This window comes from Neofelis nebulosa, chromosome 2 (assembly GCF_028018385.1).
Source record: "Neofelis nebulosa isolate mNeoNeb1 chromosome 2, mNeoNeb1.pri, whole genome shotgun sequence".
Taxonomy (NCBI): domain Eukaryota; kingdom Metazoa; phylum Chordata; class Mammalia; order Carnivora; family Felidae; genus Neofelis; species Neofelis nebulosa.
This window is the reverse complement of record NC_080783.1, coordinates 129,483,609-129,510,710: the sequence shown is the minus strand read 5'-3', so window position 1 is coordinate 129,510,710 and position 27,102 is coordinate 129,483,609. Positions and strand designations below refer to the sequence as shown.

General features: G+C 40.8%; 1 protein-coding gene across 2 annotated transcripts in view; it reads left to right on the top strand.

Moving 5' to 3' along the window:
- Positions 1-27,102, top strand: part of EEIG2 (EEIG family member 2) — a 102,558-nt gene that overhangs the window by 55,946 nt on the left and 19,510 nt on the right. For both annotated transcript variants that reach the window (XR_009257892.1, XM_058716344.1), the window contains exons 3-6: positions 5,812-5,841; positions 11,685-11,801; positions 15,965-16,011; positions 25,089-25,192. Coding sequence is in view for 1 of the 2 variants with exons in the window: in XM_058716344.1 (XP_058572327.1) it covers positions 5,812-5,841; positions 11,685-11,801; positions 15,965-16,011; positions 25,089-25,192 (298 nt within the window). In the remaining variant the exon portion in view is untranslated. The remainder of the gene's footprint in view (positions 1-5,811; positions 5,842-11,684; positions 11,802-15,964; positions 16,012-25,088; positions 25,193-27,102) is intronic.

Below are 27,102 nucleotides of genomic sequence, written 5' to 3'. Positions count from 1 at the left end.
TCTCTTTTTTTTTTTTTTAATAAGGGCACCAGTCTTATTGGATTAGGACCTCATTCTAACTAGATTACACAGAATACTGTGTATTTCCAAATAATATCACATTCCAAAGTATTGAGGGTTAGAACTTCAAAATATTTTAGGGGTTTGGGGGAGAAACGCACAATGCGATCTGTAACAGGCCCTAAGATTATAATAAGGCTGGAGACTTATGGTTCTGAAATTAATGGACCAGCTTATTAAAGACCTCCTGTCCCTCTGAGAACAACCAGAAAAACGAGGCAGAATGTAAAAAACAGCTTCTTGAAGGTATCAGAAGCTGCCATGGCAGTAATGCCTTAAGAAGCTTAGAATCATAGACAAGGGAAGTATAAAGAGATGAGCCTGACATTTGGCATTGCTTTTTCCCTCAGAGCATTTAAGTTGTAAGCAGTGGTTAATAAGCTGAGCTGAAAGCAGTGATCTAGAGGCTAAGGAGCTAGCTGAGATCACAGCAATTTTACAGGACTAAAGGCACAAAAACTGGAGTCCAGGACCCATCATCATGAAGGGCCTTGGTAAATACCCTGAGCTTTTCATTGAGATTCTCTATGAGTTTCAACCTAGAAGCTGTGTAGTGGATATAGATCAGCCTGTAAAAAGAATGAAACTCAGCTTCTAATCATCTTAATCCCTGTTTGGATGAAGGTGATCTGCCTTATAAGAACTTGCCAGAAGCAAATGTGTATCTTCTCTGAAGGAAAATAACATTACTCCAAACCTCACATTACTTCTTCAAGTGATCATGCACAAAACTTATCAAGCATACCAAGAGATGTGATTGCATGACCAAAATCAAAAGGAAAATAGATAATAAAAACAGATTAAAATTTAAATAAACAGATCCATGGAAGATACAGGTCTTGGGAGGATCAGAGACAAACTTCTACAGTAACTATGATAAGTGAATGATATGGGGAATTTTATTAGAGAACTAGAAACCATAAAGAAGCAAATTGAATTCTAGAACTGAAAAATAACTAAAATTTAAAGCTAAATAGATGAAAATAAATCTCAACAGATGGATTTAACAGCAGGTTTATCAGAAGTGAAAAGAGGTTTGGTAAAACTGGAAAATAAGACAAAAGAAGATATATAGACAAAATCACAGAGCAAAAAAAGAGTAGAAAATACGGAAAAGAATATGAGACATGGGAAATAGTATAAATGTCTAATATATATATAATTGGAGCCCTAGAAAGAGAGGAAAGAAGTTGTGGTGGAGAATCTTCTAAAACTGATGAAAAATATCAGGCCACAGATTCAAAAGTACTGTGAACCCCATTTAGGATAAACTACAAATCTGGGCATGTTTAAATGTCAGAAGACCAGCCAGGCTGGAAGATGGTAACACAGAGAGGGAAAGCTCTTGTCAGTGAGGTTGGAGGCAGTAGATTAGGTAATGAGTTTGGATTTTATTCTAATTATAACTGGAATCCATTTGAGGATTTTAGTAAGGAGAGATATATGATCTTCTAAGATGACTTTTCTGTTGTGTGGAGGATGCATTGCAGATAGACCACACAGGTAGTGGGGATGGTTCAGGTGAGCAATGCTTGCATTGGTATGGCATTATTGGTATGGCATACCATACAGAGATGGTATGATTCAGGATGGATTCTGCAAGGTAGATTCCTCCACTAATGGATTGGATGTGGTAAATGAGGGGGAAAGAATTGAGGATAACTTAGACCTTTGCCTGAGCATATAGATAGGTAATTGTGCTATTTATTAAAACGGTAAAGGCTCACAGTGAAATAATTTGGGGGACCAATAAGCAGAGATCAGCAGGCCTGTTTTTGGCCGTGTTAAATTGGAGGTGTCTATGAGATTCCAAGAAAGGATGTCCAGTACTCATTTAAAGATACTGGTCTGGGTACCTAGGTGGCTCAGTCGGTTGAGTGTCCAACTCTTGATTTCAGCTCAGGTCATGATCTCATCATTCATGGGATTGAGCCCTGCATCAGGCTCTGTGCTGACAGCATGGAACCTGCTTGGTATTCTCTCCACCCCTCCCTCTCTGCCCCTTCCTAGTTCATGCATGCTTACTTGCTCTCTCAAAATAAATAAACTTTAAAAAATAAAAAATTGAAGATACTGATCTGGTACTCAGGAGAAGTCAGAATAAAGACAGAGACATGAGAGCTACCAGCATACAGTTTTTATTTAAAGCAACAGACCTGAATGGGCTCACCCAGGAGGATAATATAGACAGAAGACAAGAGACCCTGAACCAAATCCTAGATCAGTCTAACACTCAGAGGAAGTATAAATTACTGTTAGCAGAAGAGGAGCAAGAATTCCTATATATCACATATTACATCCTTTTGGCCAGATCTTAATCATACTGCCACAGCACAAAAGGAAGGTAGAAAATGTTGTCATTACTTTATTTTGGGTAACCAGACACCCATCTAAAAATGCAGGTTTCTGTTACTTTGTAGAGCAGGGAAATGGATAATTGGAGTACAACTAGCATTTTTTCTACAGAGGTTAAAACAGGAGTAGGTCCAGCAAAGGAGAGTGAGAAGAAGGAGCCATTGAGGTAGGAGTAAAACCAGGCCATTGCAACACCGCAGAAGGTTAGAGAAAAAAATGACGTAGGAAAGGAAGTGGAGAGGCCCATCTTGTCAGATGCTGTTGAGGGGTTAAGTAAGATGAAGACAGAGACTTTGGCTTTTACAAAAATGAGTATCATTGATAACATTAAGAGCAATTGCAGAAGGAAGATGAGGACAAAAACATATTTGAAATAGACTGAATTTAAGTGGGATACAGCAAATTGAGAAGTCTTGAGGAGTTTGGCTGTAGAGGGGAGCAAAGAATTAGCTAGAAGAGACAGGGATCATCTAGGTAAAGTTTTATTTAGTGCAAGGTGCTATTAAGGGATATAACAATAACCTAAGAAAGAAGAATAATTTGATAATTCATAATAGGGGTAGATTTAAGGGAATGGCCATGCCTGACATCAATGGGACAGGAAAGGGGAAGGGCAGCAAATATTCATGATAATAGAGTTTACCATAGATTGCTTCTCATATTATTTAAATTCACCACTTTTGCGGGGGTGCTGAATATGGTATACCTTTTAAAAAAAATTTTTTTTAATTTATTCATTTTTTGAGAGACAGAGCATGAGCAATGGAGGGGCAGAGAGAGAGGAAGACACAGAATCCGAAGCAGGCTCCAAGGCTCTGAGCTGTCAGCACAGAGCCCAACACGAGGCTCAGTCTCACAAACTGTGAGATCCTGACCTGAGCCAAAGTCAGATGCTTAACCATCTAACCATCTGCTGGTTCAGGGGGCTCTTAACTCCTTGAAGGCCGTAAGGTCCACCACCCAGTTGCTGTAGCCAAATTCATTTGCCATACCAGGAAATGAGCTTGCAAGACTGGTCATTGAGAGCAATGCCAGCCCCAGCATTAAAGGTGGAAGAGTGGGGTGTCACTGTTAAAGTCACAGGAGACAACCTGGTCCTCAGTGTAGCCCAAGATGCCTTTGAGGGGGCCTTCTGATGCCTGCTTCACCACCTTCTTGATTCATCATATTTGGTAGCTTTCTCCAGATGGCAGGTCAGATCCACAGCTGACATGTTAGGAGTGGGGATACAGAAGGCCATGCAAGTGAGCTTCCCATTCAGTTCAGAGGTGACCTTTCCTACAGCTTTGGCAGTGCCAGTAGAAGAACAGATGATGTTATGGGCAGCCTTTTGGCCACCACACCACAGCTTTTAAGGGGGACTGTCCATGGTCTTCTGGGTGGCAGTGATGGCACAGAATCATGAGTGGCCATCCGTGATGCCAAAGTTGTCAAGGATGACCTTAGCCAGAGAGGCCAAGCAGTTAGTGGTCCAGGACTCACTGCTGACAATCCTGAGGGAGTTGTCATACTTCTCATGGTTCATGCCCATCACAAACATATGGGCATCTGCAGAAGGGGCAGAGATGATGACCCTTTTGGCCCCACCCTTCAAGTGAGCCCCAGCCTTCTCCATGGTGATTAAGACCCCAGAAGACTCCACAACATACCTACCACCAGCATCAACCCATTTGTTGGTGGTGGGATCTCACTCCTGGAAGATGGAGATGGGCTTTCTGTTGATGAAAAGTTTCCTGTTCTCAGATTTGACTGTGCCATTGAATGTGCCATGGGTGGACTCATAATGGAACATGTAGTTCATGTAATTGAGGTCAGTGAAGGGGTCATTGATGGTGACAATATCCACTTTGCTGGAGTTAAAGGCAGCCCTGATATCCAGGTGCCCAGTATGGCTAAATCTGTTTCCTCTGACCTTCACCATCGTGTCTCAGGGACGCGGCTGGTACTGCACCAAAAGACACAGCTGTCCATTGAAAGGGGAGGAGCAGAGAACCTAAATTTACCACCTCAAGGATGGAAATGGTATAAAAAAGAATGAAATCTTGGTATTCAGAACAACGTGGGTGGACCTAAAGGGTATTGTTATGCTAAGTGAAATGTCAGAGAAAGACAAATACCATATGATTTCATTTATAGGTGGAATCTAAAACACAAAACAAATTATCAAAACCCAGAAACAGACTCATAAGTACAGAGAACAAACTCCTGCTTGCCAAAGGGAGGGGTATGAAGGGATGGCAGAAATCAGTGGTTAAGAAGTACAAACTTCCAATTATAAAATAAGTCACAGACATGAAAAGTACAGCATAAGGGAATATAGTTACTAATATTATAATAGTGCTGTATGGTGACAGATGGTGATGACACTTACCATTGTGAGCACTGTGTGATGTTTAGAATTGTCAAGTCACTGTGTTGTGTGCCTAAAACTAATATAATGTTGTATGTCAACTATACTTCAATAATAAAAAGATGGAAATGGTATATAATGCATTATATCTCATTTATGCAAGAAAGATGAGATAACTCCATTCAACAAACACATTTTTAAAAGTAGGTCGGGAGAGGAGAGTTTGACCCTCGTATATCGAGGGTCATTACATGACCCTCATGTAATGGCAAACACGATACAACAGAGTATAAGGGCTTTGTTCTAAGTGTTTTACATTTAATTCACACATATGCGTGGTGTCCTAAATCCAGAGATTTGACAAATTAGTGTAGTTATAGATTTCAAATTGAAATTAAAATGTTAAGGTATCTATATATTAGGTTTTTGTTACTTTCCACTTTTGCCAGTCTTGGTCACATTAGTTAAGAGGGCTTCTATACTAACATGGAACAATATTTATGTTATGGGAGGTGTGTGTGTGTGTGTGTGTGTGTGTGTATAAGGTCTAGAACAGTGAGTGTAGTATGGTTATATTTGAATAAAAGGGGAATACATAACATCTTTTGGACTGTTCCTAAAAATTGGTAATAATGGTTATCTCTGGGGTGGGGGCTTCAACTCTTATGAAAATCTACAGTGTTACTAATGTGCTTACCAAGGAATTTTTTTGATAACTAATTTCACTTTTCTTTGGTGATTCAATTTCTTACAGTGTGTCTATGACACTTTAGTGGTTTCTTCTTCAGGGTAGATTAAATATTAGTTTGTCTTCTTACCATTTGTCTCTTTCAGATTTAAGTTAAATTCTAAAATAAAATTCTGGTAATTTGGGGGGTGGGGTGGGATGGTCATCCAAATAATTGAATTCAAGGTCATCAGAAATTTACTATCAATATTTTCCAGCATGTAAATATGTAAATATCTACTTCAGGATTATTTGACATATATTTAATTTTATATCTTTAATCATATGATATCCTTACAGTGTTTTTTATCTTTGACAGGAATTAAAAGGTGGAAAAGCTTATGCAAAGGTAAGTGGATGTTTTTTAACTCTTTTAGAACTTATAATATGACTCTTGCTGTTTATAAGCTTAAAAATCAAATGGTTTGCTCTTCTTTTTTTAATGTTTATTTTCACAGAGCATGCACACGCGAGCAGAGTAGGGGCAGAGAGAGAGGGAAAGAGAGAATCCCAAGCAGGCTCCACACTCAACACACAGCCCAACATGGGGCCCAATCTCATGACCACGAGATCACAACTGCAAGATCATGACCTGAGCCACTACCAAGAGTTAGACATTTAACCGACTGAGTCACCCAGGTGCCCCTCAAATGGTTTTCTTTTCTTATTGCTGTTCAAGTTGGCTGTTTTTAAATATGGATTTCAAATTGAAATAAAAATTGGAGGCGCACCTGGATTGCTCAGTTGGTTGAACATCTGACTCTTGATTTCGGTTCAGGTTATGATCCCAGGTTTGTGGGACTGAGACCCACGCTCAGTGTGGAGCCTGCTTGGGATTCACTCTCCATCTGCCCCTCTCCCCAGCTCATGATCTCTCAGATAGATAGATAGATAGATAGATAGATAAATAAATAAATAAATAAATAAATAAATAAATAAATAAATAAATAAATAAAATAAAGCAACTTGGAGATTGAACAATTGGACCCAACAATAAATTATAGACCTACTCTTTCTAAATGCTGATTATGGGATGTTATTCTTACATTTCAGCTTCCCTACTAGAAGATGATCTCTGGTTTCCATTAAGCAATAGGATCTATTAATTCAGTCTGTCCTGGAAAGTATTCCCAATCCCACCTCCCCCACCTCCAGGGTTTTAGGACCTCTCCTCTGTGCTCTCTTAGCACTCTATATACATGTTCACTAATCTCCTTTATACTTTCACTAGCTAAATGGAATTACTAATGAGTGTGCTCACCTCTTTGCTGAAGAGAAGGAGTTAGTAATTAGTAATACTACCAGAAACCCACATACTCCTCTTTTATTTTCAGTCTCTGATGGTATCTCCATCAGTTCAGTCATCAGAGCCAAGGATGGGGCACTAGCTTCAGCCATCAAATCTGCCTAACTCCTTAAAACTCCTTGGTTGCAGTGTCAGTTAGGATGCTCTTTGCTATAAGCACCAGAATACCCTTCTCACCTAGAGATTTGAATGTCACAAAACAAGTAGGTATGAAATAGAGTTGAGATATGAGATAGAGCTGCTTCAGGATTAGTTAATCCACTAAGTGAAGAACATCATCAAGAACCCATGTTACTTTTCTCTTTTCATTCTTCCATTCTCTGTGTGATGACTTTGTCCTTGGCTAGCTGTTCTCATGGTCACCAGGTAGCTCGAGTTTTAGTTCACACATTCACATATGACAAAATCCAGCTGTTTCTCTATGTATGGCTTTGAGTGAGAAAACTTTTCCTAGTTGGACTTCAGAGAATTTCCCCCATAGCTTTCATTAGCCACAACTAGATGATATCCCCACTCCTAAACCAGTCATGGACAGTAGGAATGGATTGCCATGGCTAGCTTGTGATTAGTCTCACAGTTTAACAATGAGCTAGGGATTGGGTTACTTTTCTTTTGCACATAGATGAGCTAAGAGTGGACACTTGAATAAAGTCAGTGTTCTGCTAACAAGGAATATCAGAACATTGAATAATGGTGGGTAGGCAAAAAAAAAAAAGGATCTGCTGTGATTGACAAATCCTGTGACTTCCCCCTTCTAATTTAAAAACCATCCCTTTTTTGCACTCCCAAGGCCAGTGCCTTAGGTTATACCTTCATTATTTCTTATTTAAAACCTGCACTGGCCTCCTATCTTTTGTTCTCTGCCTCTGATGTTTCCCTCTATCCATCCTCTACATTACTGCCAGAGTGATCATTCTGAAATTCAAACACAATCATTCTCACCCTTTTAATTCTTCAACAGCTATCTATTGCCTGGAAGGGAAAACGAAATGAAAAGTCTTCAACCCAACATTTAGATCCATCTTGGTTTACAAATCATCTGTCTGTACATGCATATACTCACTCCTTTTTTAAAAAATTATTTTCCAGAGTTTCTTTTTTTTAAGTTTATTTATTTTGAGAGAGAGAGAGAGAGAGAGTGAGAGAGAGAGAGAGAGAGTATGTGGGTGTGAGCAGGGAAGGGGGAGGGGCAGAGAGAAAGAAAGAATCCCAAGCAGGCTCCATGCCATCAGCACAGAGCCTGACACTGGGTTCAATCCCATGAACCTGGGATCATGACCTGAGCCAAGATCAAGAGTCGGACAGTTATCCAACTGAGCCACTAAGGTGCCCCACTCACTCACTTATTCTTATGCTTCAGACATACTGCGCTCAGAAAATTCCTGGAGTGTGCCATGCTCTTTTAGCCTCTTTGCCTTGTGACTTGATGTTTTCCCTGCCATGTATGTGCTTCCCCCTTCCCTTGTCCTGTCACCTCTTAGAACATTAAACACTCAGTTTAGTTGTCCTTTCCCCTGAGAAATTCTCTTTTCCTTTCTGTCTTGTAATTGTGCCTTCCTCTGTCACAGCACTTAAACTTTTTTTTTTTTAACGTTTATTTATTTTTGAGACAGAGAGAGACAGAGCATGAACGGGGGAGGGTCAGAGAGAGGGAGACACAGAATCTGAAACAGGCTCCAGGCTCTGAGCTATCAGCACAGAGCCCGACGCGGGGCTCGAACTCACGGACCGCGAGATCATGACCTGAGCCGAAGTCGGCTGCTTAACTGACTGAGCCACCCAGGCGCCCCAGCACTTACACTTTTTATAAGAATTTGTTTTCTTTCTTTCTTCCCTCACTAAACCATGAGCTCCTTGAGGATAGGAATGATTTACATTCCTGATGCCTAGTGTTACCTGAAGTGTAGATGCTCAAAATTGTTTGCCAAATGAAGTAATATCTACCACAGATATAGCTAGTGTCTATGTACACTTGCCATTTTAATGAGACAGTTATCTCAGTGAAGCCAGAGACAATCCTAAGGAAATGTGGACTATCTTGTGCCTCACTAGAATGTAAGGTCTTTCAAGACAGTCCTTATCTGTCCTGTTCATCACTGTTTTGTGGGGTCCCCAACAGGGCCTAGCACATAAAAGGTGCTCAGTAAGTGTTGACCTGCAGCCTAAAACATCACGTTGACATACCCCACCTTTTAATATGCTTTCTTAGTGATGACAGACCAGATACCTTTTTTTTTACTTGAATTATGCATAGTGACACTATAATACCAGCATTCTAATAGTGGATAGTGGGCCAGTGGGCTGGTATTTGTTCAACAGATATGTATTAACTCCTACCATATGGCCGGCATTGTTCTTGACACTATTCTGAGTACTGTGGACATAGCAGTAAACAAAACAGACCCAAATTCCTGCCTTTATGGAGCTTATATTCTCATGGAAGGTTGGAGGGAATGGACAGTAAACAAAATAAATATGAAATATGTATGTATGTGATATGGTAACAACTACTAAAGAGAAGAACAAGGCAGGTAAGGGGTAAAGAGAGACAACTACAGGGTTAGAGAGGGAGGAAGGAGCCAAGGCATTTAGAATGATCATGGAAAGCCCCTTAGATGACATTTGAACGTAGACCTGAACGGAGTGAGGAAGAAAGCTACAAGATCTAAGAATGTTTCAGGCAAAAGAACAGTTAGTGTTAAAGGCCTTGAGGTGGACTTGGCATTTGCAAGTAAAAGGACATTGTGTCCAGAAGAAATAAGAAATAAATAATAAATAAATAAGATAAATATAAATAAATAAGAAAGGGGGGAAGTGAAGCTGACAAGGTAGTGGCCAAGGATGAAGGGACCAGAGACAGTCAACATAGATGACTCTTTCAAGGAGCTTTGCTATAAAAGGGAGCAGAAAAATAGTCCAACAGACTGGACAGAGATGTGAGATGAGGTTTTCTTTTGTTCATTCAGATGGCAAAAACTCCAGCGGGTCCACGTGGTGGAATGGGAATGGTTCAGTAGAGAAGGGAAACTTGAGAATGCAGAAGAGAGGGAGGAATTCCTGAAGCAGTGAACTTGAGTAGGCCGGAGGACAGTGGGTGGCCTCAGATCGGAGCACAGCCAGTTCACTTATAATAAGCAGGCCTAGCTGCAGGCAGGTGAGTAGATGTGGCTGGCAGTAAGAGCTTGTGGAAGTTAAGCGCTCTTTTGATTGCTTTTATCTTCTGAGTGAATTAAAAAGCAAGGCATCACCAGAGAGTTTGGATGGAAAGGAGGTGCTGGAGATTTAAAGAAAAAGGATAATGTATGAAATAGAGCCTTTGGATAATGTGCAATCACATAGCCACGTGAATCTTCACATGCTCATTTGGATGTGGCTTTGCCCTGGATGCATCCAGGCTATTCTTCTGAACCCCTAAAAGGTATTAAGGCCAGAGTAGCCATGTGAAAATTAAGTAGATGTCACCTGTAGCCTGATGTGTTCTGACTTACTGCATTGGGAAATTGTGGCCCTTTAATTGGTCTCAAAGTTCTTACTCTTCATTCTTTTTGTACCAGTTAAAAGCTACTAGGGGCACCTGGGTGGCTCAGTCGGCTAAGCATCCAACTCTGGCTCAGGTCATGATCTCACGGTTCATGGGTTCGAGCCCCTTATTGGGCTCTGTGCTCACATTCAGAACCTGGAGCCTGCTTCGAATTCTGGGTCTCTCTCTCTCTCTGCCCCTTCTCAGTTCATGCTCTGTCTCTTTGTCTCACTCTCAAAAATAAATAAACATTTAAAAAAATTAGTAAAAGCTACTAAATTAATGCTCCAGCCTGTAGTTAAAATCTTCATCTTGAATGCCATTCATATGTGTCCAGTATGTGTTTTTAAATCTTAAAACAGGCAGCTTAAAATCATAGCAGTGTTTGAAATGGCTAATACTCTTCATTAGGTATTCAGGGAGATGTGCTTAACTACAAATTCAAAACATTTTTTGTTGTTTTTAATAAAAGATTCCATATACATTTAGTCATGTAGAACACACTTAGTTTGTAAAAAAAAAAAAAAAAGGGGGTGGGGTGGGGCATATTTCTTTACTGCTTGGAAACGGGAAATAGAAGTTGAACAACATCAGAGGGAAGAGTGCAGGACAATCATTGGTAACTTCAGAAAATGGAGAAGAACCTGGGTCATAATGAGAGGGAGGAACAGCTTTCAGCTGAACTTCTGGATAGCAGCATAGAGCGTTGTTGTGGGGTGCAGCTTTGGGGAAGGGGAAAAGAAAGGTAAAGAGAGATCAGCAAGGCAAATGTGAAAGGTGGTGAAGGAGAAGGGGCTTATACCAAAGAAAATGTCTGATACATTTAAATCATTCTATTTCTTGCATTTAAAGTAAGAATTTAATAACCTGCCACTGTCTTCAGTCACCAGTGGTTAACTGGGAAAGGAGCCAGAACCAGAATGGGGAAAAGAAAGTCTGGTCAGTTTTCTATATGAATATGCAGGTGATCATGCATGACTGGTCAGCTGCCGTTTCCCACAGTGTTGGATGAGTACTGCTGCTACTTGGAATGATTTTAATTGTTTGATAAACATTATTTTTACTTCAACAGTTATATATTTCAGTGTGTACAGGAAAAAATATATATTTAGTTCATCAAGTCTGTGATTTCAGAAATCATATTGCTTAAGAGTAGAAAAGGTGATATATTTTAACAAAAAGGTGAGCCAATCTTAAGATACACATTAAGCAAATAATGGGGCAGATATTGTTAAGATGGCCACACTTGCAAATGACCGTTGTTTGAGAAAACTTGTCTAGAGCATGGGTTGAATGTTTATTTTAAGGAGAATATGATAGAAGCCTAGTAGATATTCTATTAATATAATTCCCTTTCTTTTCATAGCTGGGCTTTGCAGATCTAAACCTGGCAGAGTTTGCTGGATCAGGAAATACCACTCGTCGCTGTTTACTGGAAGGCTATGATACCAAAAATACAAGACAGGATAATTCCATTCTTAAAGTAAGCATGTTTTGAGATTTACATGTCAACAAATGAGAATCTCTGCCTTTAAATAAGCATAGGTATACACAGTCAAGGGCAAGATGGGAATCAGTACTGAGATCATAAGCTGACCACACCACACTGAAATATTCACCTTCAAGGGAAAAAGGCTACCCATATCACAGAAGCAGCAAAAAGTAACAAATGTTCACCTTCATGATCCTAAGGTGTTTCTGAGGCTGTGAACATTCAGGGAATAGTACATACAACTGCTGTAGCAACAGCATCAGGCTTATTGACAGTAAGGAGCATGATGAATGAATGCCTTAAAACATGTATCACTCCCGAAAAGTGACTTCCCAAGCAGCTATGGTGGGCACATAGAAGTCACTGGGTTCTCTGGTAACTAGTAAAGTGACAGGTGGAACTCACTTTGGGCATCTGCGATATTGTTTCCAAGTAGCATCAGCAGCCCCATAGTGTGGTGGCCACAGAGAACACATACGGTTGGTGGGAGTATTAAATGAGACCAGTGCAGAATATGTTTGTAAAGTGTCTTGTACCTAGTAAGCCTCACCAGACAGACCTTTTGCTATATTTTAGTTAGTTTACCCCTTGATGGTAAGTTATCTAATGATAAGAAAGGAAAATAATTCCTAATAAAAACTGTATGGTCAGAAGTTAGTGGAGCAAAGAATTACCCTATACCTACACTTTTCAAACTTTGTTTTCAATAAATATAACTGAAAAAAATTTCAAAGCACTTGCATATACCTGTGTAAGATAAACAGTGTTCTTCAGATGGGGATAGATTCTCTCCATTTTACAGATGAAGAAGCTGAGACTCAGAAGGTTAAGTGTCTCACTAAAGTCATCAGTCATCAGTAGCAGAGCAGAGACCAGAATGCATCTCTACCATTATGTAGTCAGTGGTCTTTTCATGTTGCCATGCTGTCTAAGCATCAGACTCCAAAGAAACAGGCTGCCCTATTCCTTCTTAGACTGATCCCAAACAAGCTGAACAAGCCGCTAAGTTTCTTCATATTTGTAGTGTAAGAAGAAAGATAATCCTTCTCTGAATAGTGTTTTCATTAGGAATTGAAACGACTTTCTTTTTTTTATTTTTTTTTAAGAAAGAGAAGGCACGTGTACACGCATGCATTCAAGCAGGGGAGGAGCAGAGGAAAAGAGAGAATCTTTTTTTTTTTTTAATGTTTATTTATCTAGAGAGGGAGAGAGAGAGCATGAGCACGGGAAGGGCAGAGAGAGGGAGAGAGAGAATCCCAAGCAGACTCCACACTTTCAGCACAGAGCCTGAAGCAAGACTTGATCTCACAAATCATGAGATCATGACCGAAGCCAAAATCAAGAGTCAGGCTCTTAAGCTACTGAGCCACCCAGGCACCCCAAGAGAGAGAATCTTAAGCAGGCTCCACACCCAGTGTGGAGCCCAACATGGGGTTTGATCTCACGAACTGAACCGTGAGATCATGACCTGAGCCAAAATCGAGTCCCACACTTAACCGATTGAGCCACCCAGGTGTTCTGGGAATTGAAATAACCTTCTAATTTTAAATTCCATCCCCTGCTATTCCTTAGGGCCAGCTCCTGGAGTAGTTTCCTTTTGGCTCTCCATTGATCCTTTCATACCATTTCTCCCACTTGGCCCTACAAAGAAATTACTCTTTTATAGATCATACCACTCTGTATCACACACGCTGTCTCCCTGCCTGAGCTGTCATCTCCTGGTCACCTAGTTACCTTCTCTCTCCTACTTATGATGACTTAGCTCCTGGCTCACAGTTTTTCTTTCCATCCCTTCTGTCGTCATTTTTTGATGGCTCCACCATCTGGTGGGTGATCTGTCCTTGCAGACTGTCTTTTCTGTGCATTCTCTCCTTCTAGCTAATCTCTCATGTGCCTGGGACCTCTCCTTTCCTCAAACTACCCTTCTCCAGGAACTTTTTCCTTTTCTTCACCTCCATTCCACACCCCATGGTCACAGTCTAGACTTAGCTCTAGAAATTCCACCACCTCCAGAATTTTAGTTCCAAGTATCCCCTGCCCCCATCTATTATGTTTCCAGTCCTCTTGGTCTACTGTTCACTTGGCTATTCTTAACCTGACCGCTCTCACTGTCTACCAGCCTCCACTTGTTTCCACTTCCCTCTTTATCCAGCTTCGATTCTGGTATCCATGGTTATCCTATGCTCAGAAATATTCCTCGCTCCTTTGCCCCTGTCTCCCTCATTGCTGTCCCCTGAGTAATCCCCGACCCCAGTCAGACTCAACTGTCCTCTCTGGACTTGCGTCCTAGTTGCCGAATGTTGCTGGAGAACATCATACAACCATCCAGCTGCCATTCCTTCAGTCTTGCTCCCTGCCATCAAGCAACTGTACTTCCTTTGAAAGCATCCTTTCCCGTTTTTCTAGAGACTCTATTATATACCTTCTTTCCCCTTGGATCTCTATACACCACTCTTACTCTCAACTGATGGTCTTTCTTTATCCTTTATTGAGAAAACAGAAGCCATTAAACCAAATGCCCTCATCGTCCCATTGCTGAATTTATGATTCTTCCTGTCTGTCCAGCCCTGTTATCCTTTTTGCCCTGGTTACAATGAAGGAAATGCCCCTCTCCCTGTCAGAAGTCAATCCCTTCCCTTGGGTTGAAGAATCCAGAGCTTGCCTAATCCAGAGCAGTGCCACTTGGATTATCCCTTCTCCTGATGTTCTCTGTCTCTAATGAATCATTCTCATTAACATATGGAGAAACAGCTCTAGTATCTGCTGTGTTTAAAACAAAAACCGCTTCTCACCTCCTCCAACCACTATCCTACTCTCTCTGTTCTGCTTCCCCACACAATTTCTTAAGAGCTGCATGTGCCATCTCCCTCCCTCCTCAGACATTAAAGATACTCAAGAGTGCTGTTTTGACAGAGTTAGAAACCAGACTGTGGTGGAAGGGATAAGGCTACCAGCGCAGCAGGCCCAGACGCACACATTTAGTAAGTGTAGTGCTCAAAGGGGAAAAGAACAGTAGTGGAGACACTGGGGTGAAGAAATAAGAAAGAAATGAGGTTGGTTATATTAGGATACATGTCAGCCACTATATCTCTTCCTCTTCGTAAAGACCGTGGGTTTTAGTATTGTGCAGTCCTAGCTTCAGATCTCAGCTCTGCCCTTTATTAGCTACCTGATCTTGAAAATACTAATGTATCTCCTGAACTTAAAATGAAAGTATCCATCTCTCATAGGAGTGTTGAAGATCCAGTGAAATCTTGCATTATAAAACACAGCTTATGCCTGGCACATAATTAATTCTCAAATCATGATTGCTGTTAATGTTGTTGTTATTACTACCATTATCATTATTACTCCCAGAAGAAGGAAACAAGGTCCTATGGCTGAGTCTTTTTTTTTTTTTAATGTTTATTTGTTTATTTTGAAAAAGAGCTCCAGTGAGTCCGGGGGAGGAGCAGAGGGAGAGAGAGAGATAATGAATGAATCCCAAGCAGGCTCCACACTCTGCACAGGGACTGACTCGGGGCTCCATCTCACCACAACCACAAGATCATGACCTGAGCTGAAATTAAGAGTCCAACACTTAACCAACTGAGCCACCCAGTCGCCTCCTCCCCCCCACCCCCCGCCCGCTGTGGTTGAGTCTTAAAAGACAGTCACAACTAGAGAATAGCAGCATTTCAGAAAGCATTAGCAAAGGTTTAAATTCTGATCTAAAGCTGCAACATGGGCCAGAAGCATTGTGCTCTTGCAAGCCACTTCAGGCAGCCCATGAGGCAACAATATGGCAAGTTGGAGGGAAACATTCCAGACACTTGGGCACCACAGGAATTGGGGAGGAAAGACAGATAAACTAGACCAGCACAGCACACACCCACAGAACTGTTATTAGGGCAGCACTTGCTCTTTGTTTCCATCTTTTCCACTCTGATTTTTGCAGTTACAGAGTTTTGAATGTTAAAAAGTGGTTTTAAATCTATGTCTGTATAAAGCAGCAACTTAATACTGGATGTAACCCAATTAAGCAATCATTTTATTTAATACTTTCTAAACAGAAAATATTGGCCTAGATTCTGTGGCGGATGCATAGATGAGCGGAATGTGGCTTCTCCTCTCAAGGAAACTTTTATAATCACATTTCTTTTCCTAATATTCAGGTTTTGATCAGTATGCAGCTGATGTCTGGAGACCCATGTTTTAAAACGTAAGTTGAAACTCTGTAAATGAATTATTTATCTGAAAGTATAAAAGTGGTTTCTTTTTGTTTGTCTGTTTAAATTTTTGCATTCATATTTCATAATATTTACTAGTGAAGAGACTGTTCTCTTCCTAGGAGACTGACCTGACCCACATAGAAGTTACTGTTACCTTTTACCAAACAAGCTCCCCACAGCCTAAAATTATTTAAGCTATAGGTCTTTCATCATCTTCAAGTTTTGGGTGAAACTATACAAATTAAATATTTTAATTTGACCTCCGCAGACTTACTCATTTCTTCAACAAATACCTCTTAAGTGCCTTACCATGTGCTAGGCCCTATTCTAGACACTAGAGAAACAGCAGTGAAAAAAAAAATAGACCAAGTCCCTGACCTCTTGGAGCATGTATTCTAAGAGGAAAACAAATAACGAGCTAATAAATACATGTATAATTTAAAAAGAGCAATGAGTGCTTTGGAGAAAAATAATGCAGGGTAGGAAGGCATGGTGGGGAGAAACGTTGCTGTTTTAGAGTGTAGTCAAGAAAGTCCTCCCTGGCAAAGCTGATATTTGAGCAGAGACCTAAAGGAGGTGGGAAGCACACCATGCAGACATTTGGGGAAAGAGCATTTGAGGTAGAGGAACAGGGACAAAGGTCTTGAGGGAGGAGTGTGTTTGTCATGTCCCAGGAACTGCCAGGAGACCAGTATGTCTAGAACAGAGAGAATGAGGAGTAGGGGGATTGGAGATAGCATCAGATGATGAAGAGTCTCGTCGGCCACTTATAACCTGAGTGAGACAATAAGCTCCTGGAGGGTTTAGAGCAAGGGAATAAAATTATCAGACTTATGGCTGCTAGGTAGAGAGTAGACAATTTGGGGGAGCAACGACAGGAGGAATGGCAGAAATGGGTAAAGGGGTAGGAAGCTGTTTCAGTAGTCCAAGGTTTAGGGCCTGAGTAACTAGAGAAATGGTTTTTCCACTTATTGAAATAGCAGAGCCTCTAAGAAAAACAGGTTGGGGGTTGGGAGCTTGGATGTTAGGCATGTCACATTTGAGATCCTTATTTAACATCCAGCCAGGCACATCATGTGGGCAGTTGGACATAACACTAAGAGTTCAGTGGGGAGGCCCGAGCTGAAGATACAATTTTGGAAATCATGACGTCATCAGCGCATACAGAGCAGTTAAAGCCATGCAATTTGGTTAAATGACCTAGAGGGAATGACTATAAATAAAGAAAAGAACCACAGACTGAGGGGTGGGACACTCCAGTGTTAGAAGTTGGGGAGATGGGGAAGAACCAGCAAAGGAACAACCTGTGAAAGAAAAGGAATGAACCAAAGGGGAAGACTGTCCTGAAAAACCAAGCGTGAGACGTGTTTCGAAAAGGAAAAGGTATTGGCTGTGTCCCACATTGTGGAAGTAGATCATGGAAGACGAGGACTGGAAACTGACCTTTGGATTTGCTGTCCAGAAACCACCAGTGCCTTTGACAAGCATTTTGATAGATTGCTGGGAGCCTGTAACCTTTTTGGAGTGGGTTAAAGAGGGCTTGAGAGGAGAAAAATTGGAGACAGCATAAACAATTTTGCTGCAAAAAAAGGAACAGAAAATCAAGTTACAAATAAAAAGAGGATACAGGGTCAAGAGCAGGTCTTTGGGTTTGTTTGTTTTTTAAGATGGGAGATAGTATTTGTGTACAGATCTGAATGGTTCAGTAGGGAGAGAGGGGACACAGAAGAGAAAAAGGACAGTTACTAGACGGTGTCCTTGGATTGTCAAGAGCAATGAATGCAGAGAATATGGCTTTAGATGCAGTTATATGAGAAATGGAAGCATATAGAAGTTATTTTCAATTTTCTCCTTATTTCCTAGTGAAATAGGAAATGAGATGATCATTGAAGAGTGCGGACGGGAAAGATGGAGATGGGTTTGAGGAAAGAGGAAAGATGTGGAAGAGTCCTGTCAGAGTGTGAGAGAGTGAGCTGAATGGGGAGAGGCTTGCTTGTTAGCAATACTGAAGACACTCAATTACAAAAGAAAATTAATTATATATCACTTGAATATCTGAGAAAAATATATTTAGTAAAGGAAAGAAAACCTTAATTTTTCCCTGTGCACCAACTTCCATGTTTTTAATAGTAGCATCCATATAGTTCCCTATTTACAGTGTTTTTTAAAGTTGAAAATACATATTTAATAAAAAATCAATTGATTAAACTATGCATTTTACTATAACTTACCTTTCCTGTGTTGTCATCTCTTGAACCGTAATTTCCTGGCTTCTTTCTTTATATCCTGCTCTCTTGAGACTAAACAATTTTTGCTATGCTACATTTGGCTTCTTAGGTAACAGTGTTTTTCTAGTGGAATCAGTTTAAGGCAAAATGACAAAATGAGCAGCAAAACAAAGTGGAAGGAAAGGAATTCATCATTCCTTCTCATGAACTTACTTTTCCCTTTCTGGCCCTTTCTCTACCATTTTATCTCTCCACTTGTGCAACTCAAATACTGAAGAGTTCAAAAATAGATCACCTTATGTTCTGTATTATCTCTGGGAATGTAATTCTGAGAGTCTAGAATTTATATTTATAGGAAAGATGTTTATAACTCATTAGAATAAACAGACCTCACCTAACCCCAAGATACATAAAAATATTTCTCAGGAGAACCAAACTCCCAATAGTTATTTTCTCTTTTCTCTGAATCTGAAATTGTACAACTGTCAGTGGAAAAGGAGCAACTCTGACCCATCCATGCACTTATGCATACTGAGTATGGACCAAATAGAAAAATGGTGAGGGGCGCCTGGGTAGCTCAGTTGGTTGAGCATCCGATTCTTGGTTTTTCAGCTCAGGTCCTGATCTCACAGGAGCCCATAATATCGAGCCCAGAGTTGGGCTCTGCTTGGGATTCTCTCTCTCCCTCGCTGTCTCTGCCCCTCCCCTATGCACGTGTGTGCACACATGCTCTCTCCCTCTCTCTCAAAATAAATAAACTTTAAAAAAAAATGTTTAAACTACTGATGTAAAAAGTAAATTATTTGGAGGGCACCTGAGTGGCTCAGTCAGTTGAGCATCCAACTCTTGATTTCAACTCAGGTCATGATCCTAGGGTCATGGAATTGAGCCCCACATTGGGCTCCATGCTCAGCATGGATTAGGATTCTCTCTCTCCTGCTGCCCCTCTCCCCCACTCGCTTGCATGCATGCTCTCTGTCTCTAAAATAAATAAGATTCTGTCTCTCCTTCTGCCCCTCTCCCCTGCTCGCACTTTTTCTCTATAACAGAAAAAAAGCGGGGGGTAGGGGGGACCTGGGTGGCTCAGTTGGTTGAGCATCTGACTTCGGCCCAGGTCATGTTCCCGTACTTCATGGGTTCCAGTCCCATATCAGGCTCTGTACTGACAGCTCAGAACCTAGAGCCTGCTTCCGATTCTGTATCTCCCTCTCTCTCTGCCCCTCCCCCGCTTTGTCTCTCTGTCTCCCAAAAATAAATAAACATTTAAAAAAAAAACTTTTTTAAGATAAAAAGTAAATTGTTTTTATTATATTGTATTTCAGTATATGTCAAATATGTAAAATCACAATACTTTAGAGCTGAAAAGAGTGTTGGAATTTGTCCAGGCCAGTGATTTTTTTCAGAATATTTAGCCACAAAATCTTTGTGTTCAAATGTATTATAAATCTCAATATATAAGTTTTTTCTATTGAAAAAGATATAGAACCTTACTACCCCTAAAGTCTCTAAGGGAGGAGCTTCATCAAGCCAGTTTAAAAGTATTATAAAATCCAAGTTCTCATTTTACAGATGGGGAAACTAAGGCAAAAACAACTGAGTCACATGACTGAATATTTCTAAGACATAGATGTAAGTAACTGCTGGAGAGGTTCATCCTACTATTCTTTCTGCTTTTATCTGTCTTTGAATTTTTCAGGATATAAAGTTTTTAAAAACCTCGGGGCACCTGAGTGGCTCAGTTGGTTAAGCAGCCAACTTCGGCTCAGGTCATGATCTCGCGGTCCGTGAGTTCGAGCCCCGCGTCGGGCTCTGTGCTGACAGCTCAGAGCCTGGAGCCTGTTTCAGATTCTGTGTCTCTCTCTCTCTGACCCTCCCCCGTTCATGCTCTGTCTCTCTCTGTCTCAAAAATAAATAAACGGGGGCGCCTGGGTGGCGCAGTCGGTTAAGCGTCCGACTTCAGCCAGGTCACGATCTCGCGGTCCGTGAGTTCGAGCCCCGCGTCAGGCTCTGAGCTGATGGCTCGGAGCCTGGAGCCTGTTTCCGATTCTGTGTCTCCCTCTCTCTCTGCCCCTCCCCCGTTCATGCTCTGTCTCTCTCTGTCCCAAAAATAAATAAAAAATGTTGACAAAAAAATAAATAAATAAATAAATAAATAAATAAATAAACGTTAAAAAAAAAAAAATTAAAAACCTAGAGAAACTAAAAAAAAAAAAAAACCTAGAGAAACTAACAAGAATACAGCAGACCTTCAGCATTCTCACCTTTAAATTCTAGTTTTGACATTTTATGAGCATAGGATCTTTACCATAATTTGTATCATTTTCTGAAAGATAAATTTCATACCATAAGGCCTGTATTTATGAATAAGACAGCTGGTAAGTCACCCTCTACCTACCTGCCCTGGACTCTGTTTTGTAGTTCTCTGCAAATCATCAAATATCCGACTCTTGTAAAAGAATGAAACTGGCTAAAAAAAAAAAAAGCCAACCACTAGTGCTAATAAAGAAAAAGGATAGGGGCCCCTGGCTGGCTCAATTGGTGGAACATGCAGCTCTTGATCTCAGGATTGTGAGTTCGAGCCCCACGCTGGGTGAGGAGATGACTTACAAAAATAAAAATCTTTTTAAGAATTTTAAGAGAGGGGCTCCTGGGTGGCTCAGTTGGTTGGGCATCTGACTTCGGCTTAGGTCATGATCTCATGAATGTGAGTTCAAGCCCCATGTTGGTCTCTCTGGCAGCTCAGAGCCTGGAACCAGCTTCAGATTCTGGTCTCCCTCTCTCTCTGTTCCTCCCCCGCTCGCACTCTGTCTCTCTCTATCTCTCAAAAATAAAGATTAAAAAAAAAAATTTTTTTTAAGAATTTTAAGAGAAAAAGGATATCTTCAGAGAAAAAATACATGCTACACTGACATCTGACAATATGGTGGTTAAGTAGATCTAGGGATGATAATCCTCTTGAATAGCTAGGGTTCTGGAGCATTCATATTCTAGAAGGAAGGAGAGTACTATTTGTCAAAATGATTTAGTAAATATTACTGTCTTCCAATTTAAATGTTGAAACAACTCTGTGATACAGTATCTATATTTTTTAAGTGAGGACCCTGAGGCTCCGAGGTTAAGGAACTAATTTGTCCAGAGTCCCAGGATTCACTCATTTATTCTGTCCATGTGCATTGATTGTCTGCCATGTGCTAACATTTACCAAACTAAAGTAAGGCCAGCCCCTGTTCTGAAAAATTTACTCCTTCTGTGGGAGACAGACACAGAACATATGATGCTACTGAGGCATGGATGGTAGAGTCCCTAACTACTTTTTCTTGAAATGCAGGGAAGTGTTCACTGAGGGAGTGATACTGAGCTAATTTTTAGAGGATGAATAGGAAATTATCAAGCAGAGGAGGTGGGTAGGACATTCCAGGAATAGAAAACGTCTTGCATGAGTTTATGGCATTGTTACAGGGCATGAATATCAAGTACATAATTTTGTCACTTCAGGTCATTTCTCACATACTCTTAACGTTGCTGTGACATTAAAATAAAATCTCATCTCTTCATTCTGTAATTGAGCTATATTAAACAAGTTCTTATAAGGGATACAAAAACATTTTCAGAACAAAAAGGGATAATAGAATAAAAACTGACACACGTTAAGCACAGTGATTATTCAACACGACTGAGTTGTGTAGGGAGACTTAGGAGAGCTGCCAAGGCCCCACTAAGATTTTAGATCATAATTAATATCAGTCCCCATGGACTGATTCAATAATTCAAAATTATTGAATTGAATTTTCTCTGTAATGCTTAGTTACCCCAGTTAACTAAGTTAGTGAAGGAAGGCTCAAATTATCAAGGGTTGGGGTTCTTCAAGTGTTTTGAGACCTCAGAACAAGCGATGCCAAACTGAAGGTATTGCTAAAAGTATTGTGGCCCTGAAGTCAGGCTGAACAGAAAAGACTGGAGCCAGAGGGAGACAGGGAGAAAGGGAAGAGGCCACAGGCTGGGAGCACTGAAAGTTGGAAAACAGGTCTAAGAGGTAGAGGGATGGAGACACTGGAATCAGGCCACCTGTGAAAGGAAGAACAAAGGACTTGGCATTAAAAAAATAGGACAGGCAGGCATGAGTCACCATCAGTGATTAATGACTGGGACTGTAGACTCCATTCTTTGTAAGTGTATTTGTTTTGCATGTTACTTTTTCTTATGGAATATTGAATGCAGGGCTTTTTAGGCCACTATTATTTCACACTATTTAAAAATGCAGCCTTTGGTAACTGAAGAAGTAGGTCTAGGCCAGACTACAAAGGGCCTTATAAAGAGTTTGTGCTTTATCTGGAAGGAGCTATTGACATGCTTTTAATCAGAGAATAACATGTTCATAACAAGCTCCTAGCTAGGAGACTCTTGTGGTCTTAAGGTACAAAGACCAAACTAAAGTAATTACTGGAGGCAGAGAAAAGATGACAAATAGGAAAAACATGGGAGAATCTGTGGGATTTGGAAACTGTTTGGGTGTGGAGAAATGTGAGTAGGAAGGACCCAGAGGCAGTATCTAGGACTGTAGTTTCAGTGACTTTGTGGACTACGATGACATTCACAGAATTGGAGAATACAAGAAGAAAGCAGATTTAGGAAGAGAAGATGGCCTTAGCTGGGCATATATTGACTTCAATATACTTGCAAGACAAATACTTGAAAATATCCTAACAGGATATGCAATTTTGGAATTTAGGAGACCTTATGATAAAAATAATTTATAAATAGTTTTCAGGGCACCAGGGTGGCTGAGTCGGTTGAGCATCCGACTCTTGATTTTGGCTCAGGTTGTGATCTCATGGTTTGTGAGATCAAGTCTTATGTCCCTGCTTGGGATTCCTTCTCTGCCCCTCCCCACATTCATTCATTCATTCATTCTCTCTCTCTCTCTCTCTCAAAATAAATAAACACAAAAAGAAAAAAGAAAGAAAGAATCTCGAAATAGGTTTGATGACGGTCTTAAATGTCTGTATCTTCAAGGACCTAAATAGCCAGAGGATTCTACTGACATAATATAATAAGAATTTAAGAATTACCACACAATATATGTACACACACAATATATACACATACACATGTGTACACATGTATAGTTTTATATATACATATATGAACGTATGCATACAAATAACCACTACTTATACTGTTGTACAATGGGTTTTATATTGCATTACATTTTTTTTGTTACTATTGCATCTGGCCAGTTTAATGTTTTACATAGATAAAAAAGATAAATTCTGTATTAAGGCAACTGAATGACAATTACTGAACTGTCATAAAAATATTAAACTGTAGTATATTAATGTGTGTAGACTAATGTCCCCAGCACCACCAAAGATGTCTACACCTAATCCTTAGAACCTGTGAATATGTTGAGTTAAATGGCCAAGGAGAATGAGGTGGCAGGTGGAATTAAAGTAGTAATCTAACTTCAAAATAGGGAAATTGTTCTGGGTTCTCCACGTGGACCCACTATAATCCCAAGGGTCCTTAAAGGGAAGAGGTATAATCCAAGAGAAAAGGTAATTGGCAGCATGTCAGGATTAGAGGGAAATTCGAAATACAGAACAGTCAGAGAGAGATGCAGCCTTTCTGGCTTTGAAGATGAAGGAAGGAGCCTGAGCCAAGGAATGCAGGCAGTCTCTGGAGGTTGGAAAAGGCAAGGAAACAGGTTCTCCCCTAAAGCCTCCAGGAAGGAATGTGGTCCTGCCAACACCTTGGTTTTGGTCCAGTGGAACCTATGTCAGACCTCTAACAGAAACTGTAAGATAATGAATTTATGTTAAGTCTCTAAGTTTGTGGTAATGTGTTCCAGCAACAACATAACTAATATACTCAGGCTAACTAATTTTTGGTCATCTGTATTTTGGAAATACTTTTCTAGTTTATTTTAGCAATCTTTATTTTAGAGGTACTTTGCTAGTATGTTTTGAATTTCAGTAAATACAAAATAACAAAAACAAAAAAGGAATTGCCACGTAGTGGGTCAGCTTCACCCACTATCCCTTCAGCCACCTCCCTATTTTACCTCAGGTCACCAAGGGATAGTCTCTAGGAAGATGTGGTTTTCCTCCAGACTGTCAACCTCAAAAGTTAGGGATGTTTTATTGAAAAGAAAAAAAAAATCTTCTTAGAACTCAGATTTGCCCCAACCTGCTACACATCTTCCACATGGAGATAGGAGCCTTGAATTAGCCAATGAAAAGCTATCCATCACCTACCCCTAGAGAACCCAGCCCAAAAAACAATCTAAACAACTGGGGCTCTTTACAGATTCCCCCTAGGGTAAGTAAGCCGTTGACAGAGAAGAAGGTAGAAGTTAAAACCGTGAGTACCATTTAAGAAGTTAGTAGGCCAACAAGAGAGCTCAGGCCCTGGAGTGGAAAGCATGACGTATTCCCCTCCGACCTCAGATACAAAGGGTCTTGATACCACCTTCTCTGCCTCAGGTAACCTCCCTGCCTTGTCTGAGAGTTGACAGTTGAAGCATCCTTCACAGATGGTGCCGGGGACACACAACCAGAGCCCCTCTTTTCCAGACTCTGTGGAGGCAATCCCCTTTCTGGTCTCAACATTTTTTGTTGAGTAAAAATCTTTTGTTTTCCCCATGAAGTGTATTCCAGTTTTGAGGCAGCTCATACAGTATGTGTTGATTTTTATGACGTTCACCCTCAAAGAGGTACCGTTAAGCAGGCACCTTACTAAAGTGGTGCACTGACTCCACAACCATTCTTTAACATTATCTCAAGCTTTCTGATTCACCCATCATTAATCAAGTTCTGATCCTTTGAAATACTTATTTACAGGCCTCCTTCTACATCAATGTCTCTACCAATTGCTGGTGAATCTGAATCTCTGGAAGAAGATAGAAAAGGTGGAGAGACTCTCAAAATCCATCTTGGAATAGCAGGTACGGGTGTGTAGTTTACTGTTTTTTTTAATCTGTGAGAAATGGCACCACTTGACATCATGAAAGATTCCCAAAGTCCCACCCAGATTTCAAATTCTGTGCGTAAAGGAGGTGGGTAGGTGAATAGAGGGATGGGCTGAAACATGGTGGGCACTAAGTAGGGCACTTGTGATGAGCACTGGGTGTTATATGTAAGTGATGAATCACTAAATTCTCATGAAACCAATACTATACTGTATGTTAACTAACTGGAGTTTAAATAAGATCTCGGAGGGGCGCCTGGGTGGCTCAGTCGGTTAAGCGGCCGACTTCGGCTCAGGTCATGATCTCACGGTCCGTGGGTTCGAGCCCCGCGTCAGGCTCTGTGCTGACAGCTCAGAGCCTGGAGCCTGTTTCAGATTCTGTGTCTCCCTCTCTCTGACCCTCCCCCGTTCATGCTCTCTCTCTGTCTCAAAAATAAATAAACATTAAAAAAATTTTTTAATAAGATCTTGGAAAGAAAAATAAAAAATTCTGTGGGTACATGGCTTGAAATGGGCCAAGAATTTATCAGCAGAGTTTTAATTATGCAATTTTGGGGTGAGCCAGTGCTTTGTTTCGTCTGAAATGTCAGGCTCTGGTAGATTAACAACTCAATGTTGTATTGACACACACCCCCTTGGTGTACTTCTCCCCACAGATGGAACGGGACACTACAGGAGTGTGCCTAGCAACTTCTGCCAGCCACCTGTCAGGTGTTGCTTCTCCCCCACCGAACACTCTCCTCTGTTGGTGGTTCCAAACATGAGTGTCCATCAGAGTCCCCTGGTGGGCTTGTTAAACCATAGGTTGCTGACACTGCAGCCAGAGGTTTTTGATTGGGTAGATCGGGGTTGGAGCCTGAAAATTGTATTCCTGGGTTCCAAGGTGACACTGATGCTGCCGGGCCCCGGGCCACACCTTGAGAGCCACCTCCCCAGGCAAACTGCCAGCCACACTCAGATCTGCTCCAATAGTTAAAAGCCTAAAATGTTCAGTTGCCTGAAGAAAAAGGAGTTAGGAGCTTTCTTTTTTCTCTCATGTGATTGAGCAGGGTTATTATTTGAAAGAATGAAAAGAAAGGTGTAGTGATGCGATTAACAAATTAGTCCTAGGGGCGCCTGGGTGCCTCAGTCGGTTAAACATCCAACCTCAGCTCAGGTCATGATCTCACAGTTGGTGCGTTCAAGCCTCACATTGGGCTCTGTGCTGACAGCTTAGAGCCTGGAGCCTGCTTTAGATTCTGTGTCTCCCTCTCTCTCTGCCCTTCCCCTGTGCATGCTGTCTCACTTTTTCTCTCAAAAATAAACATTAAAAAAATATTTTAATAAGAAAAAAAACAGTCCTATGTCATTTTTTTAAGATTTTATTTTTTTATGTTTGTAATGTTTGTTTATTTTTGAGACAGAGTACAAGTGGGGGGGGGGGGGGGGGGACAGACAAAGAGGGAGACAGAATCCAAAGCAGGCTCCAGGCTCTGAGCTGTCAGCACAGAACAGTGGGATGATGACCTAAGCCAAAGTCAGACCTCAACCAAATGAGCCATCCAAGCACCCTGGTCCTATATAATTCTTGATATGAACCACCTCTTTGGGTTTAGATCTTCATATAGATCAGCTCTGCATTTAGGACCACTATAAAGTGGACTAGGGATGCTGGTTTGGAGTTTGTATCTTATAGCCTGCCCAGAAGTGAGAAACCTTTGCAGAAGGGCCAGGCTGCTCCAGTAGCTTACTCATTTGGCAGCATTGCTTGGTCCAGCAACATCCAGTATCATTTATAGAACTGCTGCTGTAATTGCTGTGTTACTCAGTTGGTTTCCTTTTGCCTCTAAGTGAAAAGCAGTTCTAGTTTTCAAATAGTTCATGCTAATGAAAATGGCCACAGTTTTG